Here is a 20,579-nt window from a genome sequence, read left to right as displayed (position 1 = left end):
CGGCGCTTCTGAAAGAAATGCCTTTGAACGCTTCAGGGCATCACATCTCACATCTACAATGCAGTCTGGGCGCATATTTCACGTGTGCGATGTTCAGACTGATGATAAGAACAGATTGGTCCTTAACACGCGCCCGGGTGGCCGGCTAGATACCCTACGCTCGGGTGGGGGGTCTATTTGACCCTCCCCCCCCCCTGAGATCTCGGTAACTAAGAAAGCTAGGGACACCAAATTTACAGGGTATGTTGATCTGTACGAAAACTCACTTTGGTCGAGGTTTCAGGTTCCTAGGTCATGACCTTCGGACCAAAAAAAGGTCAAACAATGTCAAGTTCCAGGTTGGTCTCCAAAGTGCTCCCATAACGTAGATAACCGTTTCTAAGCAAAAGGTCACATTATCATTTAAGGTCAGTGACCTTGTTTGACATTTTGAATGTCAGGGTGACCAAAATCATGCAAGATTGCTTTGAGGTTTGCATTTGACTAAGCGACAAAGATTACACTGGGCAGTATGCTCCTAAAACAAAATGTTGACATAGGTCATTTTAGGTCAATGACCTTTCTGATCTCTAAGAAACCCATGGAAGATGTATAGTGCGGTTCCTGCCATCAATAAACTCGAAACGAACACCAGAAACTATCCCATACAGCAAACCCTAAAGTAATAAAACAGACTGGTTTTGAACTTGCTGTGACCTTCATACCTGACCTTAGGTCAATGTAATTTTCTCATTCAACTGTTGCGCTGCCTAAGAAAGCATCTCAGATATATATATGGCTTCGTCTAACACTCCGCTGTTGGATCAGATTGAAGGATTCCGCACAAATTGCCTTCGCTGAAACCATGGCCTGACTTTGACCTGCCATAGGTCAGCGACCTTGCAAGGTACATCGAAATGTTTGATGTCAAGCGATCTGCTTTGTAATTGTCTACAGCTATGCAAAATTTGGCGCGGCTATGCCGCGCCGTTCGGAAACCATTCTGGAAAAACCTTCGGGGGTTAATTTGACCCCCCACCCGAGCGCATGTTAAAGCATCACGAAGTGGTACTGGAATCTGGTGGTGGAATCGGAAGACTAAAGGTAGATTCTCTATTTTTCGTGTTTCCTTAATTATTAATCTGTCCAGAAGACAGATTAACACGGCGTCCGCCGTCTGGTGGCACTTGCAGTGGCCGATGCCTTTCGGTTTTACGGAAGCTGCAACCCAGACCATCGCTGTCCTTGCTCTCGTGGTTGCGGGCGGGTATATTCAAACCTTTTGATTCACTTTTTTCGTTAATCCATTCTGAAAAATGAGCATTCTTGGGCAAACATGGTATGGCCTGGTTGGATTTTTAAAAAAAAAAATTATTTCGACCTACTCTATTCAACAATAATGAGACCTCCACTTTACTCAACAATAATGAGGTCGCTTATTTTCATCCGGGCAAGTGGCCCCTTGAGTAGAGCACCAAGGGCATATTACCGGTTTCGGTCGAGAGCTGAAGGCCACTCCGTCCCATCGCGAAGCGTTTTCTGACTCATTTTAGCGACACGGGTAGGATCTCCTGGTCGATCCGGAGGCCATTGGAAGGATATATCATATCACGCTGTTTCCCTCCCTGACACGGGAGGCCTTCTGATCCGCGCAGTCGGCCCCGAATCAGCACAGGAACCCTCATTGACGCAGCAACACCCCTGATCGCCAAAGGTGGTCCAATAATTGTCACACAGGCTCCAGTTCCGTGCTTTTCTGTTTTCTTCAGAGATATCGAGGAATCCCTGAACGTAGATTGTAGATGAAATGGGGCCCTGGGCGTGTAACATGGCTAATCCATGTTCGTCTTAAAATGCTCAAGATTCAGTCAGAATTGATCACTGATAAAAACTATGTAATATGGTTTTGAACATACGCGCTCGCAAGTCATAGCAGCAACAGCCTGAACGCCCGGGGTTGCAGTCTCCGTAGGCTGCTTGGCGTCGGCTTGCGGCTGCGACATTAAGCAATCGCCAATAAGCAAACGAAAAAGACGACGCATCTTGAGGAAAATGGCTGGTGAACTAGGTAAATCGGCATGCATATTTAGATGTGGAGCAATGGTAGGCTAAACAAAACCTTAACCTGAAAAGTGGGGTTGAGCAGTTAACACTGTTGCCCACTCCCCCCCCCCCACCTTGAAAAGTGGAGGGCCATGGCCTCCTGATCCCCCACCCCTGTTCCTACGCCCATGGGCACGGGTCAACAGCTTAACTGTGGCCTTTCCTCGGTGCTGTACTGTAGCATGACATAATGAACAACGATATGGTTTTTGTACGGCAATCCATGCTGCCTTCATAATACATTATATCATGAAAAGATAGGTAAAGTGTGCTATCTTGTATTGACTCACCATCTGACATATGACTGACCAAAAAGACATAACACGGTATGTAAATCACCTTCAGCAAAGCAGACAACCAATAAGTGGCATCACTTGCTCAGCCTGTTTTGGGAATCCACAAAATGTAGGTGAGAAAAATGCAAACACATGTTCCACTTTCACAGTCATACAACATGCTGCATCCATCAGGCTGCTTTACTAAAAAATAACCGGAAAATTTTACATGTGGTGAAATGACACTGCAAACATGATGATCTTGCACGAGGCTGTAGATGTGATAAGTGCATGTAGCTATGGCTGGATGGGCAAAATGTAAGGAAGTGATGAAGCTGCCAGTGCGCACAAGACTCATGATAAACATATTATTGGGTGCTATCCCAGACACCAACAGCAATAATTTTCCACCTTTCTCAGCACCCAGCATCCCATGCAAGTTGCAGTGACTATGGCATTGATGACTCACGAACAATGCTTACCTGCATACAAGATTTGTGAACACAGTACAATGTGCATCAATAATGGTACAGCTCTATAGTTTCATGATTCTTTACGGAGACAATTTTGTAAAGCCATATAATGCGAGCTTATACTGAGCATGTCCATTAATTAGCTGCACGCAGCAGCCCCTACTGCCGGAGTGAATTACTGATATAACGTCATGCAACGGATTAATTGCATGCTATAATATCTCAATAGGTTCAAAATGTTGGTATGATCATAATAAAGTACCAGCTTGCCTTTGTACACCCCTGTAACATAAGTGCAAGTGTTTCTCTAAATTTGCCAGCATTCCTTTGTCATGTTCAAACACAAACACAGCAACAAGCTTTGCTCAGCTGGGTGGACTCCCTGGACATCCAGCTCAAAACCCAGCACAAAAATGACCAGGTAGTTGCCCCCTCTGACTTGTGTGACCGTATAGCCCTCACGAACACGGTAAATTGAGTGGTTGTAGATTATTGGGCGGTTATAGCGGGCTATCATTAGCTGACTTTGGCTAATGACTACTTTAAGCCTTCACATCTATGATTTTTCCCTACCTATCACATAACACAATTCCTTCGGGTCTGCTTCACCTCTTCGCCTGCTCTTTTACGTTTGTTTCATCTTCTTAGCTGGGAGTGCCGCGACTTGATTTTATGTTTTCTGGTGTTAACGTACGGCTTACTGCGTCACAGGGATTGAGGGAGGGGCACTCCTGGTTAGATGTTCTTGGGTAACGGCATAGAAAAAAACCATAAAGGCAGAGACAGGTATCAATATATCGCATTTTATTGGAAGTCCGTAGAATTAAAGAATACAAAAAACAATGTTTTCTCTTCGAAGTACAAACCTCGCACGCACACTCCCAATCACATCAAGATCAATACAAGCCACTAGCGCACACCACCAGTGATCACACACATTTCAATCCCCCGATTCACACTCTTTACTCAAATAAGTGTGATCTCACACTTGTACAGCTCGCGGGGCTATCGAATTGCAGGTTTTCTCACAATTTCCGCGCAGATGTTCAGTCATAACACCGCATTTCACCGCGACCTCCTTTCAAAACGAAGTCCCAACGGGGTTCGTGGCAATAAGGCTCAGAAGATCGTACTTGCAGAACACAATTTGTTGTTCAAGATTTAAATTTTTGGTACAATATGTGTGAAATAGTTGTCACATGTATATACAAATGAGAGAAAAGGACATCTACATATATATATATATATATATATATATATATATATATATATAATATAATATATATTACATAATATATATATATATATTATATATCATCTATCTCTCTCTCTTCTCTCTCTCTCTACACCTCTCTTCTCTCTCTCTCCTCTCCTCTCTCTCTCTCTCTCTCTCTCTCCTCTCTCTCTCTCTCTCTCTCTCTCTCTCTCTCTCTCTCTCTCTCTCTCTCTCTCTCTCTCTCTCTCTCTCTCTCTCTCTCTCTCTCTCTCTCTCTCTCTCTCTCTCTCTCTAAAATTACTGTAATGTTTCCCTAATTTCATAATGCCTTGCCAATCCATAAACCCGTGCAACGTTCTCTGGTCCGGTACACAAAGTGCCAACCGAGCTGTCTGTAAGAGATACATTAGGATAAGAAAAAAAAACCAGCAGGGGAAAAGACGGAGTTGCCGTCGCGTCTTCTTTTTTTAACTCTCGGGAGAGTGCCCGTTTTTGGATGCCCTACTTTTCTGCAGACAGCGGCGTTCTTTTTATATAATGGATCTGTGGCCTAGAAATAAGGAAAAACGCCCGTTTACTAGTGCCGCACAACTCGAAAGTGCTCACGCTTACGTTCGCGACACGCGTTCAGCAGCGAAATATTGCTAACAGTCAATCATCCTCCGCGCATTGTACCATACCTGCCGCACCACCGCTTCTGCGAATGTGCCAACGGCCATGCTGCTTTGACCATAAACAGAAACAGCTTGTAGTGTGACCGCGATACCATGACGTTTCTGTGGCGTCATTAATGCCGAGGCAACTTTGAAATAGACTCCAAATAAACCTTTTCGCACTTTCACGGGCTGCAACTCAGCAACCAAATCGTTTTGGGTTGTTAAAAAGGACATGACCGTGAACTGCATCAAAACGGGTCCTTAAGATGGCCATTTCGGTCCAAAACGCCACACAAATGTAAAGCATTCCCTTTAACGCTCATCTGAACATCAAATGGAAATGGACATTTGCCTTCATGTCTTGTCACTCTCGGCGCGACCAGCCTTGTCCACGGGCCCAAACTCAGCACCGCCAATTGCGCCTCTCTTTTTAAAACGGCAACTGAATTTGTGAACGCTTAGATAGGTATTCCTTCGACGGCGACAATTAAAATATGCAGTGTAGTTCCGATGAAATATGCGATAGAGCGGTAAAAATTAAGGCTATTCATTCCGCCTGCCAGTGTTGACAAAGCACTAAGTGCAGGTGGAAGTGAGGCTTATTCGGTATCGGTGGCATCGCGTCGCTTGAGTGACACCGCCCGGCTCTGGCGCGGCTCTGGCGCGACAGCCGGGCATCAGTCGCGCCCGGTCACCATGGGCCGCGTGGATGTCGCATCCTGTTGTGTCACGCTGCGTTGCGTAAAAAAAACACACAGCCTGGTATGCACTCTTAAATCATCTCAATATCCAGGTGTGCAAGACGTCTGCAATGGATAAACCGGGGTAAAAATTGAGCTGCTTGTCTGGCTTTCAAACATGCACTCTGATTCCTTGGGCCTCTCTTCTCCAAATTATGCCCAGCGTGGCCAAGCGGGAGAAGGGAGAAGAAAGCATCACCTGCATACATCGGCGATAACTGTCGAAACATATAGCGCATTCAGCGAAAGTATGCCAGAACAGATGCTCAGTTTAAAGTCTGGGGTAAAGTAGGTAAAGTTTAAAGTACGCGCGTCCAACGCTCGCTAAAAACGTGTGAATGGGATTTAAGAGCCCATCACACATTTTAGTGGGATATTTCACGCATAGGCACTATCACACACCCATAATACTGGCGCAAATGTTTTGTAGAGTTTCGCCCTTGGAATGTAGTTTTAACTTCCTGCTCATCTATTTTCCTAACCGTTAGTGAGGAGCTCGTTCCGAATGATACTAAATCCGCCAGTCTAATCTAATCTGAGTCTAATCTACTCTAAGTCTAATCCGCCAGTCCTGCGTGGTGCACGTTTTGTGGCCCGTAGAAGTCAAGTTCTTTGGAAAAGTATGCAGCATTTTAAACAAATGAGGTGTGATACAGAAGTGCAGAAAGGTAATAATTGAAAAGGAGCTATGTTTCTCGCATGTGCACTGATATTTTTGCACTGATATTTTGTGGAGTTTTGCCCTTGAAGCATAGTTTTAACTTCCTGCTCATCTATTTCCTAACCGTTGGTGAGAAGCTCATTCCGAATGATGCTAAATCTGCCAGTCCTGCATGGTGCACGTTTTGTGGCCCGCAGAAGTCAAGTTCTTTGGAAAAATATGCAGCATTTTAAACAACTAGGGTGTGATACAGAACTACAGAAAGGTAATAATTGAAAAGGAACCATGCTTCTCGCATGTGCACTGATATTTTGGCACAGATATTTTGTGGAGTTTTGCCCTTGAAACATGGTTTTAACTTCCTGCTCATCTATTTCCTAACTGTTAGTGGGGAGCGCATTCCGAATAATACTAAATCCTGCTGGCCTTGTGCGGCGCACGTTTTGTGGCCCGCAGAAGTCAAGTTCTTTTTAAAAATATGCAGCATCTTAAACAACTGAGGTGTGACACAGATCTGCAGAAAGGTAACATTTGAAAAGGAACTATATTCCCCTCGTGTGCACGAGTGTTACACGGACGCTAACCGTCGCGATGGGAACGTGAAGCCACGAATTCACATTCTTACACACTAAGACAATGAAGTACGGATGCCTGCTTTGTTGATATAGCCATCCACCCTTGCTGTTATTATCATCACTGCGGGTGGTTTCCGAATCATTTGTCTCTTGAGCGGGGCATGATGGTCGGTTACCGCTACAGAAATGTGCTAAAAGTACCGATGATTCTCGGCAGTGATGGTGGGTGGTCGGTGGTTATTACGCATATAGCCAACCGGGCATGAAAGGTCAGCACACGAAGGCACTGCAGCGCGTTGAACGGAACGACATTTGAAGGTGGCCCTAACTACCCTTCTGTTCGAATAATGCAACGCCATAGCTGTTTTTAGCAAGTAGGTAGGCTTGGAGTGATGAGTAACAAATACGATATCACTTAATCAGTGGGCAAAAACAAGCAAAACAAAATTACACATCTGCCTAGCTGGATAATTGCATCGAAACTCCGCCTTGGATAGGCAAGTAGGATGCAGCAGGTTTGGATCGAGATCAGGGCGCATCTCAACTTACGTCTTCGGTTTCATCGATGCAGCAAAAGACCAATGACTTAACATAGTGATGCTGAATTGTGAATGGCCCGCTAGCAGACTCTCACCAAACAAGGTATTCCGTAACCTTTGAGCAGTGTTCGTTCGGATTTCGCCTTAAACGGAGTATGCCACCTTTTATTACTTACATCACGCTCGTCTGCTTTGGCCGGCAATACCAGCTGTTGCATCATTCTAAAGAGCTCAGAACATCCATTTGAAGTTCTCGCTTAGATGTGAGAAATGTCATTGAACTCCCTCCTCGACGCTATGAAAATATCATGTTTCATTGCTTTGCTTTCTCAACATGGGTCCTGGGCAATGTTTGAACACACTTAATGACCCGGGTGTTTGTGAAACAAATGCCATGTGAACCGTAAACACTCCTACGTAAGGAAAAGATACACAAATGTGAGCCAATTATCAATCGAATATAGCAAATAAAATGCGATGGCATGGGTCTCTCCCCGATGACGCTTAACACAGTGACTCTGATAGTGTCTTGCTTAGTGAACTAGCGACGGCCTGGCAGGCGCATGCGAGCTCCCTCTCTTAGCAAAAAGTGCTTTTCGGAGAAATTTAGTATTTGAAAGCGAGCTAATACACGTATATCAGAAATGTAAGGATCGTGAAAGATAACCTTTACCCTTGTCGTTGGATGACTGCGGCAAGATCTCTTCGCTTGCAAAAGTGTGTACGCACTTTTTATAATAAAACACTTGCAACGGCTAAAATGCACTCAACGGGCCGATTTTAAGATTCTGTGGTCGTCCAATACCCTCTATAGTGCCATATTTCAAAGAGCTGGTAGCTTCTTTTAACACGCGCTCGGGTGGGGGGTCAAATTGAGCCCCCCCCCCCCGAAGGTTTTTCCAGAATGGTTTCCGAACGGCGCGGCGTAGCCGCCCCAAACTGTGCATAGCTATACAAAATTGAATAGCATATCGTTTTGCATACAAAATTCGGATGTTCCTTGTAAAGTCGCTGACCTAGTCACCTTGATATTCAAAATGTCAAACAAGGTCACTGACCTTAAATGATAATGGCATGTCAAAGTCAGGCCATGGTTTCAGCGAAAGCAATTTCTAGGGAATCCTTCAATCTGGTCCAACAACGGAGTGTTAGACGAAGACATACATCTCTGATATGCTTTCGTAGGCAACACAACAGTTGAATAAGCATATTACAATGGCCTAAGGTCAGGTATGAAGGTCACACCAAGCTCCAAACCAACCTGTTTTGTTTCTCTAGGGCTTGTTGTATGGGATAGTTTCCGGTGCTCATTTCGAATTTATTGATAGCAGGAGCCGCATTATACATCATCCATTGACTTCTCAGATGTCAGAATAGATCATTGACCTAAAATGACCTGGGTCAACATTTTGTTTTAGGAACATACTGCCTGGCGTATTCTTCGTCGCTTAGTCAGGGACAAAACTCAAAGTAATCTTGTATGACTTTGGTCACCTTGACCTTCAAAAGGTAAACAAGGTCACTGACCTTGAATACAAATGTGACCTTTTTCTTAGAAACGGTTATCCAGGTTTTGGGGCACTTTGGAGACCAACCTGAAACTTGACCTTGTTTGACCTTGTTTAGCCAGAAGATCATGACCTAGTAGCCTGAAACTCTGACCTAAGTGAATTCACGTACAGGTCAACACACCCTGAAAATTTGGTGTCTCTAGCTCTCTTAGTTACCGAGATCTCAGTTGAGGTCAAATTGACCACCGCCCACCCGAGCGAAAGGCATCTAGATGCCCCCCGGGCGCGTGTTAAAATGAACACCTACAATTGGAAGCTTGATGTATTGGGCCCGATCTGTATGACAGGGATCGCAAAAGTGTACTATTCGTCCTCGATCAAATTTCTGCAGGCAAAATTGTCGCCAGCAGCCTAACTTAATACGATGTGGCGTAAAATGATACGGAAGTTTATGCCCAATAGTGTCATCAGGAATCAGCTCATCACCAAACGCCTCCTTCATCACCGCAATTTTCGATATCATGCACACAATCAAAACGCTCCTTTATGCAATGTTTTCAACATGTCCGGATAACTGCTGCTGCTAGGAAACAGGCACACCGACCCTAGACTATGGATAGCCCAATCACAACAACAGTCTTCTTCCACCCTTGGGACTTGTCGGGCCTCACGTTCAAAGTCGATGTACGGTTGCGTTTGCTTTCCTCGACTCCGAAAACAGAACAACGAAGGAACTCGATAGTCAGGTCAGCTGAATACATGGCAGAATTCGAATCGGTGGCAGGTAGCTCGGGGGGTGACATCCAATAGGCAGGCCTCCTGGAGGTCATGTCCCCTTACGAAAATCACGCTCTTTGAGCCCACCTCAACCGTCATCAAACTCCCCACCATGCTTTAGCAATGCTCCAAGCCAGGCGCAACATGTATTGCCTAGTGAGCGCCGTTCGCCGTGCCCCAACAAGAAGACTGTGTTGAAATTTGTTAATATATTCACATCAGGCTGTTAGCTCTTTCCGAACAGCATACTCCACTGCTAGGAGGGAGAAGAGGGACGATGCAAAGCCCCCCCCCCCCCCCCCAAGGTTCTCTGAGCATATCAGTCCGGCAAACTGTGCAGACGTGCCCAGATCTTTGGTAGCCTCTGGGGCATCCATTGCACGTGTGTTAACACCTAGACGTATGCCAAGCGTTTCTGGTTTTGGAAAAGTGACGGTTTTTACGAGCACTGCAAGACGATCCACGGCAAGCGGTGATTCTGCAGACCGTACGTGGAGGGCTGACGCTGTTACATTAACGAAGTCCTACATTATAATCATAGGCTCAAAACAAATTAAACTACATGCCATTACACTCAAACTCAAACGAAGAACATACCTCCTTATGTTCCATGTGTCCACGTAGCATAGTTTCGTACATACGAGCATGCAAAGCTGAAATAGTCTGATTTTCAGAAAAAATTAGCCTTATACTTGGCCTAGTGAGGTTAATTGACAACATGATACTTCTCAGCAATTCCTAGGTCTTGTTAGACTATTTTAGCTCACTGTTTTTCTGTAAGACTCTACATTTTTAGCTCGCAAACGGCAGGGACCCCCCTCTCGCATCAGTCCGCGTTATGAAAACCGACAAATCGGGGTAAGGGTTAAAGTTGTTGGCTTCCTTCCTTTTTAATTATTTTGCGTGTACTGGTGTAGCACTCTGCGTTCCAGATCATGAAAAAATCGGCTGATAGAGCAGACCGCTACATTTCGTTACCAACATCCATGTATTTGTAGAAATTCAATCGGCAAGCCAAAACTGCCGTTTGCACGCAAAGCAGCAAGCAAATCTAGCAAATCTAACCTCCTCGTGTAATCATACCTAATCTGTTTTCCTTCGTGGTATTCACCTATCACATGCTTGCATTTTTATAAATATGGCTGGCGATAATGCTGGTAAAATCGAGACGACAAAGTAGCGATGAAATGTAACGTCTGCTCCGAACGCTGTGAACAGAATTTGACAACATGTGCGTTAGTTAGCAGCGTGTGCGTTAAGATTTTGCCTTTATCATGTCTATTATAATGCAAGTTCTGATCAAGCCGAGATGAAATCATAGTCGTGCGTAATTGCGTAGACTACGATGAATATGCCTCACTTTAATGAGGCTAATGAATGAATGGGATGTAATGAAATCAATAATAATGTATACACATGACTTTCACTAGACTGACTAGAATGCAACGAATAACCTCACTTGCATGTCTTGTATGCCGCAAGATCGCCTACTGCAGAAATGAGGCGAGAGGCTACAAATAAATAAAATGTCACGTACTCTGCCCAAACGTTGACTGCGTAATTGAGTATCACAAATCGTGCAAACACATTGGATATACTGTTAATGCTACAATAGCACTTCCCCAGTGTCACTTTTAGACGCCACCGGTCTCTAGGTTTCACCAGAGTATAAGCGCTACAAAAATATGTCACAAAAGTAAGGCGCTCCCTACCATTTACGCATACAAAAACGTTGCTATCCGTGCCTCTCCTTTCGGTAACAACCCAATCGGTGCAGTTGCTCTATCGCACATTGTTTGATTGCATCAGCCTCGATTTTTTTCAGCCCGCATTCCCCGTGGCTTTAAAGGTCCTCACCTCCCGCTCAGTACGCGGTCGCTGAGTTTCCCAACTTATCTTGGTACTATCTAGCGCTATCTAGCGCTTATCTAGCGCTATCAACTGTACGCGCCGCTGCCCGGCCCTGACTTTTGACTCGGCCGCCCTTTGCGCGGGGAACACAGCGGCCGCTGGCGCTGCGTTACTGGGGGCGTGACGGGCGGCGGGCGGCGGTCGCGTCACGGGTCGACGGCCGGCCGGCGTGGGCGGCGCTGACGGCGGTTATAAGGGCGGCGCCGCGCTGGGCCGGGCGAGTCGCCCCGTCTTCACAGGCCCGCCTCGCCATGTTGTCGGCCCTTCTCCTCTGGATCGGCGTCGCCGCCGTCGTCGCGGGTGAGAGTGCGGACCCGTCGACTCGGGGAGTCGGACCGGTCGCGTCGACGGCCGAGGGTCGACGCGTCGGCGTGGGCAACGGCGTGACCGCCGACGGCCGGACGGGCACACGGTTCTGAGACGCCCAGCGAGACTGTGGCAAGCGTCTCTGGTGCTGTCTGACGCAAGTAGCCATTTCATCCTGTGTGGGCCTGTTGCTGAGATCGTTAGCGAAAGAAGGGAATCCTGATTGACGAAAACTGTTAAATGGAGCTCAATGGGGCGCAGGGATAACAGCTTGCAAGTGTTATTGCAACATGTCCCATGGTGGCTCAATGAATCCACCTGATATTAAAGCAAGCTGATACAAGTTAGAGTGTAACTTTTGCAGGCCATCACACAAACACACTGTCATGAGTGCACGAAAGTTAAGTGGCTATCGCTGTGCGTTCGTTATCATGTTCGTATCAATGGCGTTCGTTAATCATGTATTCTTACGTGATTGCGCTTTTGTCTGTCAACTTTTTCATAAGCTTTGTCCCTGTTGATCCATAAATGATTATGATATACTACCATAGACCAGTCAACTTAGATGACCTTTACTTCTAACTTTTGGTATCATGCCAAGTCGCTTTGTAATGTGTTGATTTTCGCTATGCTTAGCAGTAATCACGTCTTTTTTGCTGGCGGATGACATAATTTCCTGAAAGATTGTCATAGATTACTTCGGAAATTGCCCTTTTCATTAATATGCTTATGATACTTGCTTAACCGGCAGAATTAGCCTGCCTTTTCTTTGTCGTTAGACCTGATGTTGTCGCTTCCTCGTCTGCATATGTCATTTTTCCATAAAAGGTCATCACAGTTCATGGACCTAGGCTAGTCCTGATTGAATGAAACGGCACGGCGACTTGTGGGCCGCCGGTTGACAGCTTAGAAAAAAAAATCAGATGGATAACGTGACACGACCCTGCTCCTTGACCTACAATTGCCATATGTCCGCAGTGAGAGGTTTTCCAATTGCATAATTTATTTACCCACATTTTATGCGGGTATTTCGTTCTGTCCGCCCGGATATAAACCACCTCCTCATTATATGCATAGGGAAAGTCGAAACTTCTCCACGCAATCGTATGACAGTAGATGGAAATCAGCGTGTCTATCGGAGGAACTGAGAACTGGAAAATCTGCTTTTTGTTTTAAACGATAGCGGAACATCACTTTTCTTATAATGACACATTAAGAATTCACATTCACTATCTCGTATATTACTCTAACTTCATCTTTTATCCGGAACTCGCATGGCATTATTCTGGGAAGCGATGCAAGTGATCTTAAATATAGACATTGGTCGATCTGTCGACAGATTTGCACTTTTGTAATAGCCAGTCATTGAATACGCAAGGTATCCATTGTAAAATGTCGAGTGCATACATTTTCGGAAATTAATATTGCAAAATTTGTCACTGCAAGGGTCGCGGTATGTCAAAAAGATGGCCGTCGCCGACACGACCGTGATGGTGATGACCTCGGCGATTGGTCAAAACCCCAGCCAGCATGTTCCGCACGTGGCTGGGTTTCATGCCCTTAGTTGCTGGTCGGTCGACGAGTTGGCCGACAATATCGACGGACGGACAGGGACGTGCCGGGTGCGGTGAACACCAGGCTGACCAATACAAACTGATGCGATGCACTTCCGCCCAGCCCGCGACGCGTGAGGACATCCGCCGGTGGATGTGCCGGGGAAAGGTTGCCATTGCCTGGTGTGTTTTGTCCGGGTGGGTCTGTGAACACCGCAGGACTTCGCGACGGTCCTGCGAGGAGCTGGCCAGCGGGATAAAATGGTGATGCAAGATACCGGGCCACGAGGCTTTTTTTGCATTATAGTGCAGATGCCTGGATCACGCTCAGATGCACTTATTGTTCCTGTTAATCGCAAACAATGCACGAGCCTCCAAACAGTCTTGCGAACATGCGGGGTACACTGATGAGCCTTAGCTCAGTGGCCCCTTCCGATACCTTTGCATAACGAAGTATTCATTTATTCCAAATTATGAGGGTAATTATCGATGAAGATGCGTTGTTGTACGAATTACGTGTCAGGCTCTTGCCTCTGCCGATGACGGTTTCAATACTGTTAAAGCTTTGAAGATCACTCTGTGGCGGGCCATCACGCATTAGGTCCCAAGGGTTTACTGCGATTGCCCACTCTCACTCCTACTTTGTATGAGCCAGGGCACGCGCAAAGAGATAAGAAGCCATAGGCCTGTATTGCAGTTTGAAAGTAGAGTTTTGTTTGACTTTTGTATTATTCACTCCATCAGATTCCATAAAATTTGTCTATATTGTGGAGCGTCGATTTCATTTAAATAAGGGAACTTCCCTCTGTCGACACGAGGCAGCACTCGCCGACGATCCATTTCTTGCCTCGTTCAACGAATTTGAAATATTTTGTGGTGAAAAGCAACGATAATTATCATCTTACGTTAACAAAACCACTCTTATTTTGCCGCCCAGTAACAGTTATTCCAAGAGCATCTGCGGATGGCGGACTCAGCCAGAGCGAGCTTCACGTTGACAAGCCAAATGCGTCTGACTTTGCCCGCTTAAGCCTTGGTGTCATTTTACTTGACGGTACTCACATCCGGCCATTGCTTCACCCGCCCCATGCCAGGGAAAACGTAACGCTGTTCATGTTAAACCGAAGCTCAAAGCTAAGTTTCAACGAGGCATCCAGATGGTGCCATGATTTTCAGGGCAAGGGCTTGGTTTCATTCAGTCACGTTTCGGGCGGTGGACTTCCCAAACATCTCGATCAGTTAGCATTCACTTTGGAGGATAATTTGCTACTCTCTCGCTTCCATGCGCACTGCCATAATAAATAGGTGGTTGCAGTTGCAATTTTATTCGCCATATAAGTACGATGAAGACCCAAGGCAAATGGCATTGTCAGGGGCTTTCCACCAGTTTAGAAGTCCGAAATATGCTAAAATGTTCCTTTTGAAACTGCAGTCCGAATCCGCTGCTGGCATAAATCACTCTTACAATTGATCGTGCCGTAATGTGGCATTGGCCTCCCATAGCGCCTACAGTCCCTACGTCAGAGTGAAAACTTCGCAGCAATAGTGCAGCATAAAGAGTCGATTGCTGGCTTTCAGATATGATGCTTGATAGGAGGAGATGTTGACAAGTTTTGCACGTTTAACCTAAATCTAATCTTTATGTGGACCGGCCTAATTTTAGCGGGGACACATGTCGCGTGGTCGGCTATAAGATGGTGGCCTGAATGGTACACAGCTCAAGTATGTGTCTAATCCGAGAATACGGCGCAATAAATCGTATGATCTATCACGATCCATATGATTTATCATGAATCATATATTTGGACACATAGACCAGAATATTAGGCTCAGACTTCAGCTGTGACTAGCCTACGTTCACGTGCAGCGGACGGGCGCCAGGCGAGAGCACAACAAGGATACTTGATGCATGGTTGTAACTGTAGTAGCAGCTTTGGATGCTGGCAGCCGCACGCAACTCTTATTTTATGCCACAGAAAAACAAAACTTAGCGGTAGTGAAATAACTAAATGGCCTAGGTTTTGCCTAACGTGAACAGAAAGATACAGTGGAATCTCCGTTCAAGCTCAAGAAACCGTGTACTCTTAACCTTAGGCCTTTACAATCATATGGTTGTTAATGCGACTCTTTGTGATGCTATAATACGTCCTAGTTTAAACATCACACATTAAATTCCATACAGATAATTCCTAACTTATGCATACAATGCAAATCGTTGTTTTCTATCGCATGTCATTTGGAGCCACGGCCGCACACCAAATTTGACAAAATTGAACGTAACACTATTTGGTCGATGCTAGATGGAACAATTTAATCAAAGGACGTTCCTACCCCATATTAGCACCCAACTGTGGCTCCTCCCTGCTGCCCCCCCCCCCCCCCCGCTTTCAACCCCACCATCACTACCGACCTAAGTGAAAATTGAAAATGTACCCCACGGATTTTTTCCCGTAAGATTGAATACGAACCCTCGTCCATCAGAGGTTTTGCCGAAAAGAATGTGTTTCTATTTTATGAACACTACAAGATAGAAGCAAATGACCCTTGCCCATCCCATAACATACGGGGAGCCCGATGTGCGCCACAGGACCGCCGACGGTTGACAAGTCCGAACAAAGACACAGGGACGCCCTTGACATGAAGGGTGAATGTTAAATTTCCGGGAAAGTGGGAGTACCATGGTATGCATCAGGGCATCCTACGAAGGAAGAACCAGGCTGAAATGTGTTTAACTGTATACGCAGCACGCCAAAACGCATCAGAATACCCCAAAAGTGGACAAAAAACAATCATGATGTCCTTACCTGCCCCTCTACCCTTCTGCAAATACGTCGGTGGGCTCTGGTTATCTTGACCATGTCTCCGCTTTTTCGAGGCCTGCATGCATCACCAGTGCCACTGGCGGTGCCCCTCGCAGCACCGGTGACGCTGGTCAGTGTCCGCCATTACACCACAGTGTTAATGGCTGTCCGCCGCCTGCGTACAGCCCAGGTAGTGCCGTTGACCGTATCCGCCGGCGTTACAGCCCAGGTAGTGCCGCTGACTGGTATCCGCCGGCGTTACAGCCCAGGTAGTGCCGCTGACTGGTATCCGCCGGCGTTACAGCCCAGGTAGTGCCGCTGACTCGTATCCGCCGGCGTTACAGCCCAGGTAGTGCCGCTGACTCGTATCCGCCGGCGTTACAGCCCAGGCAGTGCCGTTGACCGTATTCGCCCCCCTTGCAGTCCCTGTGCCCACCGGGAACAGTGGTCCGCTTGGATCGCTGCTGGGCCCGACGCCGAACTGCAATATCTCGAGCGAATCGAGCCTGGGGCAGAGCGGCCGCACCGCCGGTAACGCCGCCGTGTCAGGCACCACCTCGACCAGCGGCTCGGCCAGCGGCCTCTGCGGCTTCCAGAGCCCCATCGCCAAACTGAAGGACAACGGCGCCGTCAACTCGGGCGTCACCGGCACTGTTGTCTCTGCCGGCTTCGGCAGTGCCGGCCAGCAGGCCAACTCCAAAGGAGGTGACGTTACGCTGTCGCGCTGCCGCGGCGGTGGTGTTGCAGACAGGGCTGGGCGTGGGTGTGGGCCTGTATATAAGGGATGGCGAACACTATGACTCTTTTTAGAAGGTCCGCATATCGTCCCGTCCTGATGAGCGGTATGGAGTGGCCTTGCAAGGGTTTTGCATGCAACTCTGGGACGTTCGTTTATCTCTGCCGTTGGGTGTACACCTTCGTGGGCAAGGCTCATTGGGGATAAGCGTGATTCACAGCGAGCAGAACTTCTGTCGACTGGCCTGTTTGATCAAAGTGAACGCCAGCCGTCCCTTACTCCGCCAGAGTATGTTAAGAATCAAGCACCTCAACCCATTGTACTTATCAATTAACCCTCAGTTAAACACATGTCCCTGCACCTGGCCACTACATTGGTGCAAGTGAAGTTGAACGCCAATTCGCCACCGCAAGCCCGCATGAGCCGCATTTGCATTATTGCGTCACGTTTCACTGACGCACCATGGATGACTGTGGCCCGGCTAGAGTGCGTTGGTCTTGACTTGCAGCCGTGGGCACCACCCCGGGCGGCACCACCGTGACCACAACGAGCGGAGGCAGCGGCGGGTCGAATGGCGGCGGCGGCGTCTCGCAGGGTGGCGGTGCCAACGCTGGCGCCACCAAGAAGAAGGTCGTCGTCGTCGTGCTCGCAGACGGCCAAAAGGTGGTGAAGTTGGAAGACCAGGCAGAGGGCTCAGGCACCTCCTCCAGCGGCCACAAGGCCTCCAGCACCCACAACGGTGTGTTCAACATCCAGCAAGGGGGCGAGACGAAGATCAAGCTGCCGCCGCCGCTCACTGGCTGAGGGGCGACCCCTAAGCGGCTGCCGACCGGGCTCGAAACGAGATCCTCTGCTGGACCCAGTCGCTCTGAAGCCCCCCCCCCCCCCCTTAACTCCTCGCCCACCCTACCCGCCTGCACTGGTGAGGCCGTCGTGGCACTCAAGCGCTGTGCGACTCCATACACCCGCCCCGGAGGAGCGGGCCCAGAAAACCGAATTGTGCACATCGGTTACGACCTGATTCGGCAGTTTTCACAGAGCTGATTTGTAACTGCTGATAGCTGCCTGTGGGTGCATTTGGTGAACCTCGTGGAACAGAATTAATAAACCGTGGGATCTGATTTTGTAACTCCGCGCAAGACATGACGCAGTCGACAGCGGCGTAGGCCTCAACGGCGGAGCGTGCTTACTGCAGTCAGCTGTTTGTTTTACAGATGATTCAGGTTCTCTCAGGCTCTCAGATACAGGTTCTCTGTTGGAGCCGCCTAAGCGATGGGACGGAACTTATCAGGTCTTCTTCTTTCCCGTATGCTTCTTTGTCCATTGCATGTGAACCGCGCATGAGGAACTGGTATCTATTGTGGGCAAGTATGGAATCGTGGATGTCGAAGCAGGAGGCGAGCGTATTGAACGGCCGAGCGTACTGATGTCAAGCTTCAGCATACAACAAGTAGATGTAGCCTCGTTGAAGGCAGTCACGCCATAATTGCTCCACTGAGCCAACAGCTAGACCATAGCGGCCCTGCTGACGTGGACTGCGATGACCTTTGGGCGCTGTCGGTGGGCGTCAGTGGGGCGGCGGTGAGCCGGATAGGGGTCAGCACGCCGCGGCGATCGGCATTGACGGCTGACAGCCAGTCCCGGGGCAGGGAGGGGGGGGGGGGGGGGGGCAGTCGTCCGTACCGGCGAGACGGCACGGGCGACCGCTGATAGGTCAGACACAGCTCGTGCAGCGGGATGGACAAGCAGGGCTGGAGGCGCTGGGGGCTGACCGCCGCCCGGACCTGCAAACAGAACTGCCAACCGCCGTCGGGGCGGGCCGCAGAGCGGGAGTGGATCGACCCCCCCCCCCCCCGCCCCGGACCTGCGGCCAGGACTGCCGACCGAAGATGGGTCTGGCCGAGGGCCAGGGGCGAAACGCAAGCGCTACTGATCGCATCGCACGTTCAAAATTATGTTACATAACTGTTTTGCACTAATCGATTCAGCACGAGGGTTGGCATTCTAACACTATGTAGATTGGTCATGTTCGTACAAATTGCTGGCCCACTTTGATCAACAATCCGCGTTGCCGGGTCCTGAGCATCTTTGTAGAACACAGCAATATTCTGACAGAGCCCAGATTTGAGCCAAAACCCCCGAAAGCTCTCGGTTTAGAAAGTGCCCATTGAGCTATTGTAAAATGAAAAGTGCCATCCGTATTTCAGGCGGTCGTTCCGCGCCCTTCTCCTTCAGGTTATTCACATCAAAATGCAAATAGAACTGCATCTTCCGATAGCTTCTGGCTTTTGTTCCACTTAAAGAAAGTAAAGTGAAACTTAAACAAAGAAAATGGTGCTCCCTAGAAATCAAGTGAGCCATGCCTGGTGACTTTTTTGGGGGGAGGGGGCGGAGCTTTCGTCATCAGGGGACCACTCGTCAACCCTGCGTCCCCTCATCACGAGTCTGGCTGTGCCCCTGTGCCGGACATCCCAGCTGGTGATAAAAAAGCTATATTTTTTGTTTCAAACCATTGCTTAAATGCGCTTTTAATTAGGAGTACAAATCATAAGTAACCAGATGAGTTCATGACATCGGGTTCTTACGATAAGTTCCCAGAGCTTATAATGCCGTTTTAAGGCCCTCTATCTAGAAACACAGGTTTGTCATCCCAAAGGTTTGTTTTCTGTACACCAATGAGCTGCGAACGCATTCCCGGAATTCGGTAATGAGGTTAACAGACCGGAAACACGCTGTTTACGCGCCTCTACAAAAGCATTTGTGTACGGTTGGTTCGAGGTGGCACATGCCAAGAGGAGCATCGCAGCAGAAATAGAACCCAGTTTTTCTCATGGAATGTTTCCCAGGGAAACAATGGGCGTTCCTGCTCACGTTTTGGAGCCAAAATAGGAGTTTCGAAGTGGTGTAGTTGACCATGATGAGACAAAAAGCAGATCAGACTAAACGAGTTGTGGTTTGCTAGCCGAATGAGGAACCTGTGCTATACTCGATCGACCCACATTGACGGGAATCGGCCATGCGTGTCAAGATGATGTTACAGGGCGGCAAAGCCGGCTGAAAATAAACAAAATAAGCCACTTGTAATTTACCACAGTTATATTTAGGCCAGCTGAGCCGGGTTGCAAATGACTGGACTGCGTGAGGAAGTCAAGTGTTTCATTAACGCTGACTACGTCGGATGTGCTCGAGACAGAGGTGAGTTCCGAATCGAGAGCGTCGCTCAGATTGCGTACGTCACGCCCGTTTTTAGTTCGGTTGCGCAGAAATACATGGCCCAGTCGGGCTCTCATCCGAGGCCTGTCGTGAATGATTTGCAGCTTGTGGAGTTCTCATCCTCATCCGGTGGATCACATGACCGGACGATGACGCTGCTGTCATAGCAATGGTCCGTCATCTTGAGACGTTAACTTGCCAACAGCTTTGATGTCATCAGCCTACAGAAGGCGAACGGTTCACTGGCGAGTGGGAAGTCATCGGCGAAAGGGGGAGAGAGAAGCTGGGTTGAAAGAGACATCCACGGGACACCAGAGCTCACCGGTTGCGATAGCGGTAAAGTTGACAAGAGGCCCCTGACGCCTATCCGACAGATACGAGGCGAACCATTCCAACGCGATGTGGTAAAGATGAAGGGAATGATTGGTGCTTTCTATAACTGTTTCCAAGCTGCTAAGAATGAACGTTGCTTTATCCTCAGCACACAGGACGAAGACGTCCGGTCTCTGCCCGCCGATGTGTGATCACGAAAGGTGATTGAGATACGACACATA

General features: G+C 47.9%; 1 protein-coding gene across 1 annotated transcript; it reads left to right on the top strand.

Moving 5' to 3' along the window:
• Positions 1 to 11,638: 11,638 nt before the first annotated feature.
• Positions 11,639 to 17,933, top strand: LOC119103115 (putative transmembrane protein DDB_G0289901). The gene is made up of 3 exons (XM_037226570.1): positions 11,639 to 11,716; positions 16,500 to 16,781; positions 17,321 to 17,933. Exons 1-3 carry the CDS (start codon positions 11,668 to 11,670, stop codon positions 17,614 to 17,616), a joined length of 627 nt encoding a protein of 208 aa, XP_037082465.1. The 5' UTR covers positions 11,639 to 11,667; the 3' UTR covers positions 17,617 to 17,933.
• Positions 17,934 to 20,579: the final 2,646 nt, after the last annotated feature.

This window comes from Pollicipes pollicipes, unplaced genomic scaffold (genome assembly GCF_011947565.3).
Source record: "Pollicipes pollicipes isolate AB1234 unplaced genomic scaffold, Ppol_2.1 Scaffold_2555;HRSCAF=2994_pilon_pilon_pilon, whole genome shotgun sequence".
Classification (NCBI taxonomy): domain Eukaryota; kingdom Metazoa; phylum Arthropoda; class Thecostraca; order Pollicipedomorpha; family Pollicipedidae; genus Pollicipes; species Pollicipes pollicipes.
Note: the sequence above shows the minus strand (reverse complement) of the source record. Positions and strands in the feature narration are given on the sequence as shown.